We start from the raw sequence: 16,385 nt of genomic DNA on the forward strand, positions 1-16,385 counted from the left end.
CTTCAACTCAGCTCGAGGATTGGCTCTTCTTTGCGTGGTATATTCACCTAAGGACAAACCAAACGCGTACTGTGCACTGTATGCTACGCAGTAATGCTTAAATGGGAAGAAATCACACTAGTCAAAGTTCTGAGGACTTCTCTTGACAGAAGAACTCCTCATCTGTGAGCTGAGAAAGGCAGCCGAAAGACACCAGCAGAAGACAAGAGGTGGCAACAGATCTTCCCTACAGGATTCTGGCACCACCCCAGTAACAAGAGCACTGGAGCAAGAAAGGGAAGCTGGAGAAAAAAAAATGTTGTTTGCTTTTCTTTTGATATGGACAGCCCAAAATCAATCTACATGTTCATGACAATCAGTTGTAATGTCAGATCATGTCAGCAGCTTTTTTTTTTTCTACAGAGCACAAGTAAATAACATCGTGAAATAAAGACTGGCTAGAAGCCCATACTAGCCTGCTTTTCTCCTGTTGCAAATTTTCCCTAAATCCCTGCAGGATAAGACAGAACACACCATCCAGCAGAGGAAACAGATGTCAGGAGAGCAGCTGCTTTATAATGACAGGTGTGGTAGAGTGATAGGGCCAGTACGAAGTTTTGGGGACGCTCAAGTATTGGATACTGCCCAGCCAGTGTAAGGGGGAATGCAAACAGCTTCCTTGGGGTAGGAAAGAAGGAAATAGTTGTAAGGAAAGAGCCAGTTTAAGGTAACCAACGTGTGACAAAAGTGTAAAAAACATTTCTATCAGTCAAGCAGTCAAAAAGGAAAAAACCCACTTTGGGCCTATTATCTGTTACTGCTACTATTCCTGCTGCTAACTGGGAACTAAACCATTTTAATCATACATTACCTGGATCTACTGACATACTTTCTTGGTAACAAAAAGTGGTAACTCACTTTCACAGACAGCTGAATGTAAAAGCACATCGACTACCTCATTAACTTCAAAGAACAGCAAGTTCCATTTGGGTCTATTAACGTGCCTTAAAATCTAAGAGTACGCACAAGACCAGCGTGTAAAACCATTTTATCTTTATGATTTCTACCCTGTTCCAGCGAGGCCTTGACATTCTCACCTGTCATCACTGCTCTGTTCATCATGCAAGAGACGCTCCTTGTTCAAGCCTATTTTTTCAAGTTCGTGGGCAAGTTTTTCTAGATCATTGTTCATTTGTTGAGTCTTTAATTTTTCATTCACCAAGTCCTTACACAGAAAAAATTACAGTCAGTATTATCATATAAATAAAATAATGCAGTCTTAATCCTAGAAGTGCTGAGGCAAGAGTCACTACATGACTTGAATAAACATTAACTCTCCTTCCAACTGTTACAACTTTCAGCTATATCAGACATTACATTAACAACTATAATATGATTTTCCTGTAGTTGTTTACTCCCTTTCTGTAGAACTTCCCTTTCAAATTTGGTCTTGAACATTACGGTGAAGGGGAAATCTAACACGAAGAATCTGAACAACGTTCATTTAACCAAGGCTCCATGACAGTCTGTAAGAAATCTTACAGAATTAAGTGTAATATGGTTATATTATTCTATTTGGTTATGATAATTATATAAATTTTGATTATCTAACAATTTCCCTACTGTAACCATTAAAGATGCTAACAGTATACAGATTAAAGCATGAAAAAGACAAAACACACACTTTTTTCAAAAATACAGATATAATTTTTCTACGTTACAACCAGATTACGATGGGAATGGTAACTAATTCCTGTTTACCTCTCGTAACGTGACAAGGGTTTTCTTATCAATGGTAGCTCTTTTCACGAGTTCTTTATTTTCTTTTTCTAGTTCTTTCAGGCGTACACATGACTCTTTATACACAACTATTTCTTTAAATAGAGATTTATTTTCCTTTTCCAGATTACTAATTTTTACATTGTTTTCTTCTAAAGTACTATCTTTAATTTCTGCTTGTTGTCGAAGCCGTTTGTTTTCTTTTTCTAGCTGTTTCTTATCTTTTTCCAGTTGAGAAGTCTCTTGTTCTAACAACTTATTCTCCTTTTCCAGTTGCTCTAGGCGCTTACTGGAGATTTTTAACTCTTCTAAGTTCTTTTGCAGAGTCTGATTTTCAGACTCTAAATCTTGTAATTCACTTTCTAATTGCTGAATCTTCTTATTGCTGTTTTCAAGGGCTTTCTGTAGCCTTTGGTTTTCAGTGTCTAGGCCTTGGTAGCTGACTTCCAAGCGTTCAGTTTTCTTAAAAGAGGCTTTCATGAGTTCAAGGCTTTTTTTAAGTTGCTCCTTTTCACTCTCCAGTTCCTTATTTTCTAATTGTAACTGCGCCACTTTAATGCTTGTACACTTCAAGGATTCAATTGTTCGTCTTAATTCCAAATTTTCTTCATCGAGTTGTGAATTCTCCTTTTCTAAGGATTCTAATTGAAAAGTGAGATTTTTCAGGCTATCCAAAGTTTTTTTTAGTTTTCTGTTTTCCATTTCCAGGTCTGAGTTTTCTTGTTCTAAGGCCTCTATCTTCTCACAAGTAATTTTTAAGTTAGTAATTTTTTTCTGTAATAATTCATTTTCCTTCTCCAGATGATGCAGCTCATTCTCGAGTTCTTCTGCTCTCTCCCCTTTCTCTTTATAGTGTTCCAGTTCTTTCCTGACTTGCCTTTTTTCAAATTCAATCTTATTTAACTTACTACTGGTCTCTTTAATAGACTCGTGAAGGATTTTATTTTCTTTTTCAATTTCTTTCATTCTCGCTTCAGCACTGATTTGTGAGCGTTGTCTCAGAGAAGCTACGGTTTGATTCAGATGTTCATTTTCTTGTTCTAATAGCTTAATCTAATTTGGGGGGGAAAATTGTAAACTCTGGTGAGCAACATGTGAACAAGTAATTGCTTGCATATATAAACTGAAAGCTACTAAGATAATAAGATTACATCATATTTCCCTTATAAGATTAAAAAAAAATTCTCTTACTCTACTGGTATTTATTTGCAGCATTACAAACATTGGGTATGGACACAGGTGGAAGTCTGACAACAAAATAAGTCAAAGTGAATCTTTAAATATCTTCCTCTTGGATATTAGTAGACAATATAAAAATAAAACTAATGAAGCACAAACCAAACCAAAGCTGTATTTATTTCTTAACTTCATTTTTTCATTTATGTTTACCCAGACTTAGATTATTTTTCTTAAATGCTGTAATTTCCAGAGATGTGTGTTCACAAAGAACAAAACTGCAGGCGAGTTCTAAACCAAACTTAAGATGGAGGGAGGTGTTGGAGCCACAAAAGTGTCTTTATTTCACTTGGAAAAAACAGAGGTGATCTGTGGGATATGAGGGCATCCTGATCACAGTCAGTAACATCTTGGGACGAAACACAACAAAGTTACATTAACTTTTGTGTTAAACAGAACCCTTGGACAGGCCATTCCAAAAGAGCTTCCAGAGAAAGTAAAAAAAATTAGAACGGAATTATTTTCTTAGATAACATACTCCCAGATCTACTTCAAGGATAAATGCAGCGTTTACATATTAATATTTCGTATTTCTTGATTTTTTCAATTACTCCAAATCGTTTGAAATTACTTGGGCATGTAACAACAGACAGCAAAATCCAGAAAGCTGTTTAGATCAATATTTAAGGATACACTAATAACAGCATAAGGGATGTTTCAACAATCAACTGTTTTGGAGGAAAGCAAAAGTGCTAGTTGCAATGAAAAACAGACTGAGGAAATTACAGACTGTTCGTTCATATTTAAGTCTGAATGTAACTATTAAATACAGGATCTAGGGCTCTCTTCCCAGCAATGACAAACTGTTCTGGAAGAATTAATGAGAAACTAATTAACATGTGTCTAACATCACAGCTTTGTAACACTTCTTCACGTAACCTGGTATGTTACTGAACATGCATAATTACTTCCCATGAGTTCTGTTTCTATAATCCAAACTTAATAAAAAAATCACAATCAATGCCTCCATAATTTTTGACAAAATCAAATCCTTTTTTTCCCCAGAATACACTTCTAATACAATGTATAAATCAATTATTCTAACAATGAATGCTTCTAAACAAGGCGAGCTGGCATATTTTCTTTAGAAGTATCCCCACTGTTCTCTTTAAATGAAAGTAAAGCTTCAATGCTAAGCACAATTTTGTTTTTTGCTTTTTTTTTTTTTAATGTTTTCTTTTCTAAGTCTAGAATTTCATTTTCTGATTGAGTTTTTAAAAATTTTCAGGGTTTTTGAAATATAGTATTCTGTATTCCAAAATAGCGTACTTTTAAATTAAACGAAAAAATGTTCATCAATCTCATCAAGAACTATCAGTGGAATTTATACAAGATAACTACAGGACTAACTCTGAAGGACTCGATTACTAAAGATGGGATTTCCAGAAGTTTCCGTAACTCTTGTTTCCTAGTAGCTGCCTTCCACAGGTCCTCTGAACCGCTCTGCAAAGACCTTAGAAGGTGTCAGCACCCATTAGGCACACACACACCGGTGACATGCAGTACCCTCCCAAACACAGCTCATGTCTTCTACAAAGACCCAGATGCCATTTCTGGCAATCAAAAATAAATTCTGCTATGCACCTACACGTCACTGCGAGACCACGTTCTAGTATAGGGGACTATTATGAAGCTGGATATGATGGTTCCTGCCCCAATGAACGAGACTATGAGGGACACAGGAGGAATATGTAGCCCTGCTACAGTGGCCTCTGTCAGGTCCCTTGGAGGGACAGGCTGCTGTAATTCTCATTACTACTCCGACATTACTTCAAACACTGACCAGCTGTCTGGAACCTGTTCTCCTCCAGTGAGAGGTGTCTGGCTTACTGCCAAAGCTCCCAATTTTCTGTTTTGGCTGAGCTACACCCTCTAAGCAACTACAGCAAATGCACAGCCCGTGAAAGCCACGGAAGCATTACAAAACACTACAAAGTTCTAAAACTAACAGTAAAGACTCAGCTAAAAATGAGTCACGTCTCTCACTGGCTGCAGGTCTTAGACAAGCTGTTTTGCTGCAGATACGTCCTTTTGGCACATCTGCTACATTTACAATTCCTTCATGCCTGTAAAACAGTACAAAAGGAGAACAGTACAGTACAATGCAGCATTAAGCCTTCTGATTCTGCTACTCACTTGTCGCTCTGAGTTTTCTCGAAGTGCTTCGAGTGCCTTTTCAAGCTGTGCTTTTTCTTTCATTAAATCTTTACTCAAATTTTGACTGTTCTGAAGACTTTGTTTCTCTTGGCTAATTTCATTCTCCAGCTCTTCAAGCTAGGGAAAGAAACAAATTTTTTAAAGTGTACTTAAAAATGACAACAGTATTACTCTTAGCTGGGTTGAAGGTACACTTATAAAAGTGAATAAAGCAGGTTAAAGGAAAGAATAAAATGTAATTCTCTTTTCTTTACCTGAAAAAATTAATCTCTTCTAATAATAAATTTACTTCTACCAGAATTTTCTCCCTGGCTAGAAGACTGTATCTATAAAGTACTTTTGCATAAAAAAATTGGTCAGACTTTATTAGGCTCTGGATATTTCCCCAAACATCTTTTTTTCTTTTAAAAATCCATTTTAGGGACATTTATACTGCTCCTCCAAGTCCCTTTTAACTTACAAGGGTTGAACGTTCTCTTATCTTACTTAACTATTTCAAGAGATACTGATGATGATTCCTTTGGAATTAAATATACAGGTTTGTTTTGTCAAATGGTTCCAACTTGTAATGTCAGCAGTCAGCAAAACTGTTTACAAGTGAAAATAACCAAGTGTGATTTTTCTGTCACATTTAAGTTACTATAAGTTACTTAGAAGCAACATACACGTTGTATTTTTAAACAATCAACTCCTGGTAGGTTTATATTCTCTGTCAACTCCATCATCCACATTCCCCAATTCCAGAGGAGTCCAGACATAACTCAGACCTCAGGCAGGGGGATTACTTTTAGAAAAAAATTATCTGAATTACATATTAGATTGCTGCTAAATAATACTGAGAAATAAAATCCCCAAAAAGGCAGTAGAATGGAATTTGTTCCTCCATGGAGCAATTTGTTGATTGGAAATCCGCAAAAAGGATGGCATCAATTAGGTCAGTACCTAAATTAAATCATTCTCTTAGGATGAGAATACTAGTGCTTGACCAGGCTTTGGCTTCCCTCTCCCTCTTCCTCTCAAATTGAGATTTTCCTGGTCCCTTGCTCAGCCGACCAGTGCATGTTTTACAGGGATACTGGCCCTTCCATTGATTTTTGCAAAGGAGAGGTCACCATCTGAATCGCCCCAGGAGGGATGCAGGCAGATTCTCTGGGAACTGAATTTATCCATGGCCTATCTATTCATAGTAGATATTTTGTTTAACTTCACGCTTTTTGCTGGTCACTGTTCACAATATTGTTTTTAGGGGCAAGTGAGAAAAAGGACATGTTGCCCAACGTCTGAAGTGGTAAGAACCCTACCAGACCACCCCGAGGACCTGCTATTGCTTGCTTCCTATACCTAACTCCTTTCTTTTGTACCCTCCTGTGTTTCTGGTGCTGTACAGAAACTCAAAGCAGCACACAGGCTGCTGCAAAAAATACCATATTGTTAAGAATTCAGAAGCAGCAAAGAAGTATGGAATACAGTAGGGAATTCTTTCCATTTTTATTAATTATCTCTTACCCACTCTTCTCTAAGAATAGCCTAACATCTGAAATATCTGCTGAAGTAAAAGCTATTGCAGAAGCTTCAGACATTTCACTCCACTGTAATTAGCCCCTGTTTTTTTTCCAATTTTTATTCTCTATAAATATCACTGACTAAATTACTCTATTTAATACACATAATTTGGAGAGTAAAATATTGTAGATCAGCACAGATAAATCTGACAAGCTCCTCTCATTCACTTGCTCACCAATTCCTTGGCCCATCTTCTTTCTCAGTTATGAATGAGGACACATGACCAAGTTTTCTGCTTAGACTTATCAGTCAGCCTTCACCTATGTGCACATACTTTCCCCTGCTTAATAATTATGAAAATTAAAATAATGTTCTCAAGTATCATAAAACACTTTCATTATGGCCCCAATATGTTAATATTTTTCCCCTCATTGGTATAAGACCTTTCTGAATAAAATGGTCACATTCTTATATCAATAAAAAAAGTGTAACTAAAAAAAGATAAAAACCTCTCTGAGGTTGTTTTGTTTTTTACCATAAACTTACAAACACCATAACACCATTTAGACCCTAGAAATACTTTAACCAAAATAATAACAATTTATAAAATTACCCTTTAGAAAGAAAATGGCAAGCAACATTAGGCAACACATCCACAATTCAAACACACACTGATCATCACCTTTTTGCTAAGTCTTTGGTTTTCTTTTTCCATTTTCAGAATCCTTGAACTACTGCCTTCTACAGAACCCACAGCACTTTGTAGCTCTTCCACTGTCTTCAACAAACTTTGGTTTTCCATTTCCAGCTTCAGTAATCTGCTCGACGTCAGTTCATTTACCTCATGACCAAGTGATTTCTGTGGCACTGTAAGAGAAAAACACCATTAAAAAAAAAGATTACTTATTACCTGGAATCTTTGGACTTTGCATTTTTAGGCTTAGGGGATTTAGAAGCCTTTGACACTCCTCCAGTGCCTTCCTGGTGAATAGAGCTAGTTAGGATCAATGACCCATCCTCCTTACCCAACAGATAACACTGCAGCTCACAAAAGCAAATGTCCTACCCATCCAACAGTTCCTCATCACAGCAGATATTTGTTTCCTGCAACTGAGGATACATCTCTCAGTCTCCAGAAATCCTGTGTACGGGATCCAGTGTATGACAAAGCATGCTATATTGGAAGAATGAAAATTTTTGCCACAGCTATCTCTGCAATTACTCTGAGCAGCCTTAACAAATCTTTCTTCACTTTGAAAACAGAAAAACAAGCAGACTGATGATCTGTGCGACAGAGCATAGAAATGTGAATGGCAACACAATGTAGCTCCAAAGTATTTACACCCCTGTTTAAGTGAACAAGAATCACAAGAACAGACTTTTAATGTAGGATGTATCTCCAAGGATACAAAGGATTGAGTAAAAAAAACAAACACAAAAATAACCCCCAAACTGTCACATGTCTCCAGAGGACAAAAGACCCTGTACTTTAGAAGTCAGGAGCTGTAATTTCGTAATGAAGTCCAGCCTCTGAGCTTTCAATTTTTCTGCTTTATCAGTCTGCAAGTATTACTACGTTTACCTTCAGAAAGTTCAGTAGTTCTGTTTATCTGTTCAAGTTCCCAGCCAAGATGCAATGATTCATCCATACTCTGTTTCTGAGCCATTTCTAGAGTCATATTTTCCTCCATGAGTTCCTCAATCTTCTTTCTGTCCATATCACGCTCCTTAAAAATTATTTCACATGTAACGTTAAAAAAAAAATATGTCTCGACATGCACAAAATATTTTAGTATCTAGTATGCCACAGAGAAATACAAAGTGCATTTTCTGATTTGCTAATACGCAGTGAGACAGGGAGGAACAGACAAAAGTATGGAGAACTTAGAAGTGTAACAACCAGTAAAGAAAAATATGCAGAGAACCTGCCTTTGCAATTTTTCCTCCCTTAGGCAGAAACAAAGCTACTGTAGGAAACTCTATCTCAAAAGCATTAGCAAATCAAGACATACCTTCCTCCTCTCCTCCACTATTTTGACTGAAAGTTCTTTTATTAAAAATGAAAATGAAATTCAATGCATATCAGTTGTCTTTGTCAACTTCCATTTACACTTACCATCTCCATATCATGTAATTTAGCTTTTAATTGTAGATTCTCTTTTTCTAACTCATGTAATTTATCAGAACGGGCTCGGGTCCCCTCTAATTGGTCTTCCAACATTGTCTTTGTTTCTAGCAACACTTGATTGTCTTCCTTTAACTCCTGCAAGAATTAAGCAACAAAAAAAACTCACAACAAAAGTATTTCCTTATTCATAAAAACATTGATGCACATCATAACTAGCTTTAGAAAGGTTGCTCTAATGCTAAAACATTCATTTGGAAGCTGTAAGAGACTTTTTATAACAAACAAATTTAAAGCAATTTCACATAACTGTAACTTAAGATATTTGTATGAAAAGAAAATCTTATATAACTTAAGAGAAATGAAATAGTCTCTAAACTGTTAAGAATAAATGAAGTGTTCATAATTACAATCAAACCATAAATATCTCTGTGATTCGAGATGTGACCTGGAAAGATGCATTGCACATACACGGACTACAGCTAAGCAATAGGCTGACATCCAATAAAAATTACAGGTGTCAGGCTCAAAACAAACAAAAAGTACTTCACACACCATGTAACTGAACTGTGGAGCTTACTGCTGCATGACTGCGTAGATGAAAAGGCTTACATGTGTTGAGAAGTTATCTAATTCATGTAAGAGATGTCCAAAATGCTCAAAAGTATCACCTCTGAGTATGATTTTCCTGAGCAGAGACTGCTGGAGGTTGGGAGAGCACCACAGGAGAGTACCACCAAGTTTCTGCCCTGTTCTTTTACTCTCCTCTAAACATCTACCTTCAGCCACTGTCAAATGGAGATGGATGTAGATGCTCCTTTTCAGTCCACAGTTTATCTTATTATCAGATTGAATTCCCTAACCTTTGGGTTGCAGGAAATGGGGAACAAAACTTAAGAGAATAATTTTCTACAGGCCATAATTAGGTTTACAGGCCATAATTAGGTTTACAGGCCATAATTAGGTTTACAGGCCATTGGGCTAACTTACTTAAGCCCAAAGTCAGGACATGATGCTGGAAATGCAACTGCATTCTTGGAATACAACCAAAAGGTCCCCAACAGCTTTAATTTGTGTACATAGCAGATTTTTTTATGGCATCTGATGAAAATAATAATGTGTAAAAACATACAATTGACAATTTTACTCATCAGTGAATATAACATATTTATTCTTCATACTCCCCCCTACACAAATATTAAGTTAACTTATAATTATTAAGAAGCAAAACCAACTAAACATCTGAAAAGATCCAGAGAAAACATGAGAAAAGATCCAGAGTTGGAAAGTAGTTACCAGCCTTTAAGTGGCATGTGAAGGCAGCTTTGGAGCCTCCTCGAGAATGGATGTTTCAATGACAGCTGTTACGGTCTGTATTTAATGTATCTTGAGAAAGTTTCTTCAAATTTCATCAGACTATTTCACATTACACAGTAAGATGATAAAATTAATTTCCACAAGCAAGGCTAAGAACAAGCAATCTTAAAAAGTCTCGGGAACCATGATTTTTTTTTAAATTTCAGAAGTGTCTAAAGCCCTTTTAACAATGTTTTAATCTGCACCACACACCTTACCTCTCACCACAGTTTTTTGTTCACTTTTTTACACAGTACCCCTCGTGGAAAAACTATCCATCTCATTTCCACTGAAAAGCTAATAACTCCCGTGTCAGTTGATATGCCTTCTTTCTGACTAAAGCTATTATTAGAAGCTTTGGATGAAGGATCTACAATTGAACATTAAAAAGATGTGGGTTGCAGAAAAACTGCCTTGCAGTTTTTCCCCTCTCGTCAACAGCAGCTTATATCAGTAGTAGCTATTTTATGCTGTGACATATGAAGTATAGATTTATTAAAAGGTTTTAACTCTTAAATGTTCAAAAAAAGAAGTCTCTTTCCAGAGGATGCTATATCCTTGATCATTAGTATTATGGTATTCTTCAAATGGGATTACTAGAATATTGGGGATATTATATCATGTCTAGGCAGCAGTTCAGTGGGAAGAAAATCTGAAGGTTATCACAGATCACAATGTTGAGACGTTGCTTAGGAGTTGCTATATTAGAAGGTGTAGAGAAAAGTCATCTTTCCACTGTATTCAGAACTGGTAAAACCATAATTAGAGTATAAGATCCTGTTTTAGGCACTCCATTTTAGGAAAGATTAATTAAGACCTTCCTTAAAGGAGTAAGACTGAAAGGGCTTCATACCAGTATCTCAACAACTACATCTAGGCAACATAATATTTTTTCCAATAAGTATTCATTTCAAGTCCTCCCTGCTTTTCTAGGAGTATTTTTTTTTAATGACCACCTTGAAAATTTCTTGAAACTTTTAGTTTTGACTACCACGAGTAACTGTTTCTTTGACAAATCCTGCTACCTTGTCATTTGTCCAACAAATTTGCCATTTACAGACAGAATGATGGCCTAATAAAGTCCTGGATGTTGATGATTTGTTTCCTGAACTTCTAATTCATGACAGAACTCTAAGTGTCTCTTGCCTGGTGTCAGTGCATCTTTTTGTTAGTATATTTTATCCATGGAATGCCATTGTCCTACACTCATTTTTGTGTATAACCACCGTTTCCTCAACACTTTACTTAGAAAAATGCCTGCTCTTAGGAGACTCACAAGAGGAAAAAGAAATTACTACATTTATAGCATATTTTTAATGAATCCCTCCTTGAGTTTCTCAATACATAATATACATCCTAAACAGAGGCTCCTACTGGTCTTGCTAGCTTAGAGCTATGGTGAGTACTGCTGACTTCAAATGAAGCTGCGTGGCATTAGACACAGGGACTTGTGCCTAAAAACTGTAGTTTATCACAAAAGACTATCATATATCCCAGAGCAAGAAGCTACAACACTGTTTTCATGTCCCAATGTTTAAGTCACCAAAATAACTTTGAAAAAGCCACAGCAAACAAAAAATGATGGCTACTCAGTATTTTTTTTCCTTACTATACCTCCACTCTAGCTTTGTAGAATTCAATATCATGCAGCCTCTCTTTATATCGGCTGACTTCACTTTCAAGCTTGTCGACTCGAATTGCCTTCTCACGAAGAGCATCTAATTCATCTCTATACACTCTGGCAGATCGGGCATCTGACAGTAAATTCATATTCTAGAAAATAAGAACATACAGAAATTAAAGACAAGAATACTGGATAGTGCTTGCTGAAGGATAACACAGCTGCTTTATTATTTATATCATGAGTAACATAGAGGGATATCATAAGTTAATTCTGAGAAAGGTAAAGGAAAAAGAGTATTTTAGAGGCTCAGTCCAGATGATGTATTTCCAGGAAAACTGCACTGGCCTTTTTCAAGGAGAGGTATGCACACATTTGTAAACTTCAGAAGGGCACGTTTCTTTTACAGATAATATTCTCAAATGACCCCCAATAATTTTATACACTCATATCACAATAATAAATGAATCAGATGTTTTCCCTCATTATCAACACATAGACCCAAAGCATAAAGACCACCAGGCAAAATTTGAGTGGATTGTTCTTGAGAAAAATTCAGCACATGTACACTCATAGGATATGTTAGTGGTAAATTGCTTGAATATGGAAATAAAAAAATTAGAGAAGAAATACTAACCTAACTCAAAATATTCTTCCAGTATACTAGACCAAATAAAGGAATAAATTATATAAGATCATGCTCAGAGTGCAAAATTTTTTAAAAAAAAAAAAGCATGAAAGCATACTTCCTAATTAAAAAAAAACCCCAAAACAACAACAAAACCCCCCCACTATCTGGTAGGTGGCAATTTTTCTTGCCCACTTAATTTTAAACAATAGTTTTACAAAACCTGTACCTCTTGCTGAAGTCTCTTTAGTTCAGTTTCCATCTGTTCCAGTTCTTGTTTACAGTCAAGCAACTGCTCAGTCTTTTCCTCACTTAAAAGAGAAAACATAAAACACAGTTAAATATGACTGCAAAACTCAATAATTATCATCTCGCTTGAGAACAAAATACTGAGATTCGTGAGACTTCCCTTATTTAATCCAGAATTTCATAGACATCAGAGTGTAAAACTTCTGTATGCCATTATGCTTTAGATAATCTTTAGGTTTTAGCTTATTAAATTTGGTCAGATTTTTCATTGAACAACAATCCTTCAAATTGTTGTTCACTAATATTTCCTACATATGCAGGGCAGAAAAAAATAGGGCGTATTAAGGGATTTTTTTTGTGATAAGAGGTAAGGGATTATTTTGGTAAAAACCCCCAGACAATACACATGAATGTGATGTGATTCACATGCAAAAGTAAACTTAGAATAATTTACAAATATACATTCAAAAGGTCCAAGTATTTTTCAGGAGAGCAAGACAATGACCACTGATGCATCCTGTCACAGATCAGGTAAAGCTAAATTTAAAAGCACCTTTATACTTTTGGTTTTTTTCTCTTTCTTACAGAGAAGAATCAAGGTTTTCAGGTGTCTTTACTCATTAGAAGAAGATACCATTTAATAATCTTACTAATTCTCTGAAATGCATAATGAATTTTAATTTTTTGGGAACACTACAGTATCTGCTTTAGTCTATTCAGAAATTTGTAATAAAAACAATTTGACATAGAATACTACAATTCTTACAGGACTCATTCTTAACTTCCAGCTAACACTTAGCTCTCAATGCTCAAAAACTGAGTTCGTTAAACAATGAGTAAGGGCAAGGGAAATATTTAATTCTCTCAAAGACACAGAACACCTAATGTTCAAAATACAATTGCACTTCAGAACAAACAGTATTCACAGCTGAAAAAACCTGCCCTATCCAAAACTGTGTATCCTTAAAAGATACATTGCATATTCAAACATGTTACTATATTATTTAATATTCTGGAATAAAAGTATGGAACAAACCAGAAGTAGGAAAGGGGGAAATGACATCATTTAATGGACTGAAATGTATAATATAATCTAAAAGTAGTCATACTAACAGAAAATGTAGCTTTTTTAAACAAAACTAGAACAGTTATTTTTAAAAACTCGCCAGTCTCACAATGAATGATCTTTTTGCAACCACAGTTTCAACAAGGTCGTTGACAGCCTACAAGTACACAAGGGTTCATCCGTGTATGGCTCACTGCAACACCACTGTCCACAGCACACAAAGCTTTCCCTTCACATGGGTGTCCAGAAACCATACAGAGATACAAATGTATTCTGCATTATGTTAGATTACTACAACTTTTCTATTAGCATTCACATTCCTGTATTATTCTTCTATACAGAAACACACAGAATTTGATACAGAAAAATAGGTGTGCAATTTCCAGTTCTGGAGTTTCTATATTATAAGCCTCAAATTGCTGTTTTGCATCCAACTGTTGGTATATGGTGCTGCAAAGAAAAATAATCTTTACAGATCTTTTGTATGAAGTTATATTAGCTGCAGTGCATATTAAACAAGATATGAAGGTTCATTGCCAAAACCAGATTATAAATAAATTTTAAGCTGAATATTTTCAACTCTGGAATGAATCTAATTTTAAATTTATCAAATACATGCAGCATTTAATACCAAAGGCTACAGACAGAAGTTAATTTATCCAAGTCTAGGATTTTAAATGTACTGCTACACATAAAGGAAATTTATTTATGAATTAAATTCAAATAGAGTGCAAAATGTGAAATGTTCCGAGCCATCACTGTTGCCCTAATTGCATGCTTCAGCTACAGACTAGAGAGGATTGTACTAAATTATACAGAACATTCGAGTGTTCACTGTTTAGGCTATCTATTAACTGTCAATCAAACTAATAACAGCAATTTTTTCACTAATTTTCTTGGTGCAGCTGTTTATAGAATATCCTGGGCGGGCTCATTTCAGCAGACACATAATAATACAGACATCAGAAAAAAAGAGTCGTATCTTTTTGTCCTCTATTCTTCACGAAGACCACGATGTAGTGGGGGAAGGGGATCCGCTGAGTAAATCAACCAGATACTTAATCCAGCCAGCTAGAGATGATCTGATCAACACACTCTGATAAGAGCAGACCAGAGAGAAGATAATCGTGACTTATGCTACCTTCAATTTTTAATTTTACCTGTCTCCTCTCTCCATGAGATATGCTGGATTAAAAAAGAAATCTTTTTTCATGCTGTTTCTAAACTATAGGCAAGTTACTATATATATTGAGATTTAACATTTGTATTTTAAGTTCAAACTGCACATACTTCACTCTGCCAAAACAACATTACAGGTTGCTACAGGGAGAAACAGATTCTCCACTGGCCTATTATCGCTTTTCTCTTTAAATAACTCTTCACTGCTGCTCAGATTTGTTCCTAGACTAGGAAGACCAAGTACCTGTTTATTCATTATAAGTGATACTTACTGCATCAGTTTCCTTAATAAAATAGAAGTAATAATAAAAGGTTTTCATTAGAATATGAAAAACAAAGAAACAAAGATCTTTGTTATAATGGGACTGATTTTTCACAGTACTTGGATGAGGTGAAGGAGGGGGATATAGCTCTTAGCTCAGGGGTCTGCCCCAGGGGGAGAGAGCACCCCCTTAACTGGATGAATGTAGCAAGTTGGAAACTGTAAGAAACCATAACTGACCCAAGCTATAAAATTTACTCGTTTTACAAATTACATTATTCCTTAGACATAAATAACCATCCCCTGCCAGTAAACTCAACGCCTGTTTCACTGAATCCAGGTTTGCAGTGGGTCAAGAGATTTAGTGGAGTTCGGTTTGCATAATTTTCTTTCTTACATTTTTCTCTGTAGAGTGGCATGGCAGATAGAAGTGGAACAGCATTGAAGGGCATGAGCAAATAAGTGTTGTGCAGACAAGGATTCTTCTACACAGAAAGAAGCAAAGAGAGTGGGGACAGGAAATTATTGTAATGATAATTTTTTTCCTTTCTGCAACAAACTAAAAAGTTTCATAAACCATGAACGAACCATAGATGACTATTTCTTACTGTATTTCCAACAAGAAACAGGTAACTTAATCATGCTGCCAATAAGGAATCGCTACAGCACTCTCTCCTTTTCAAAAGGACATTTTTGCCACTAACCCCTGAATGGTCAGGCCAAAGCTCTTGCTTCCAGTCCCTACCTGCCTGCCCCATGCAACTGCTGTTGAGTGTGTCACGCCATAACTGCCTCAACTGCAAAGCTATTCTCTTAGAAACGTGTATGAACACACATACATTAAAACTATAGTCAGACGTTCATTGATGAGAACAAACAACATAGAAAGCACAAAGAACTTGCCTCTGAAACAACAATTTGGACATGATTATGTAAAAGAAAAAGGAACACTGCATTAGATTAGCTGTATTTCTAAAAGACAAAATTTACGTAGAGCAAAAAGCCCATGACTGTATTGTAACATGCTCAAGAGATTGCTCAAACATAGTTAGTTTTTCAGAAAGGTCAGAGCACAAAAGACAGAAAACTACCCCAGCACTAGTGTCCTGATTTCAGTATGTTTATGGTTAAAACATCAACAGAATTCATAATACAGGTTAAGACAAACACAGGTGAAAAGTTGTATTTGTCGCACTGGTCCACAAATATGCTTCCTGGGGTGCAATAACTAAAAAAAGCCATTTT

General features: G+C 35.9%; 1 protein-coding gene across 1 annotated transcript in view; it reads right to left on the bottom strand.

Moving 5' to 3' along the window:
• The window catches only part of CCDC88A (coiled-coil domain containing 88A), a 70,131-nt gene that overhangs the window by 24,945 nt on the left and 28,801 nt on the right, over positions 1-16,385 (bottom strand). The window contains exons 9-16 of the mRNA XM_068397874.1: positions 12,614-12,695; positions 11,750-11,908; positions 8,771-8,917; positions 8,237-8,381; positions 7,337-7,521; positions 5,131-5,268; positions 1,741-2,811; positions 1,077-1,204 (exon numbers count right to left, since the gene is read on the bottom strand). Of these exons, the coding sequence (XP_068253975.1) occupies positions 1,077-1,204; positions 1,741-2,811; positions 5,131-5,268; positions 7,337-7,521; positions 8,237-8,381; positions 8,771-8,917; positions 11,750-11,908; positions 12,614-12,695 (2,055 nt within the window). The remainder of the gene's footprint in view (positions 1-1,076; positions 1,205-1,740; positions 2,812-5,130; positions 5,269-7,336; positions 7,522-8,236; positions 8,382-8,770; positions 8,918-11,749; positions 11,909-12,613; positions 12,696-16,385) is intronic.

The sequence above is a fragment of the Nyctibius grandis genome, chromosome 1 (genome assembly GCF_013368605.1).
Source record: "Nyctibius grandis isolate bNycGra1 chromosome 1, bNycGra1.pri, whole genome shotgun sequence".
Lineage (NCBI taxonomy): Eukaryota > Metazoa > Chordata > Aves > Nyctibiiformes > Nyctibiidae > Nyctibius > Nyctibius grandis.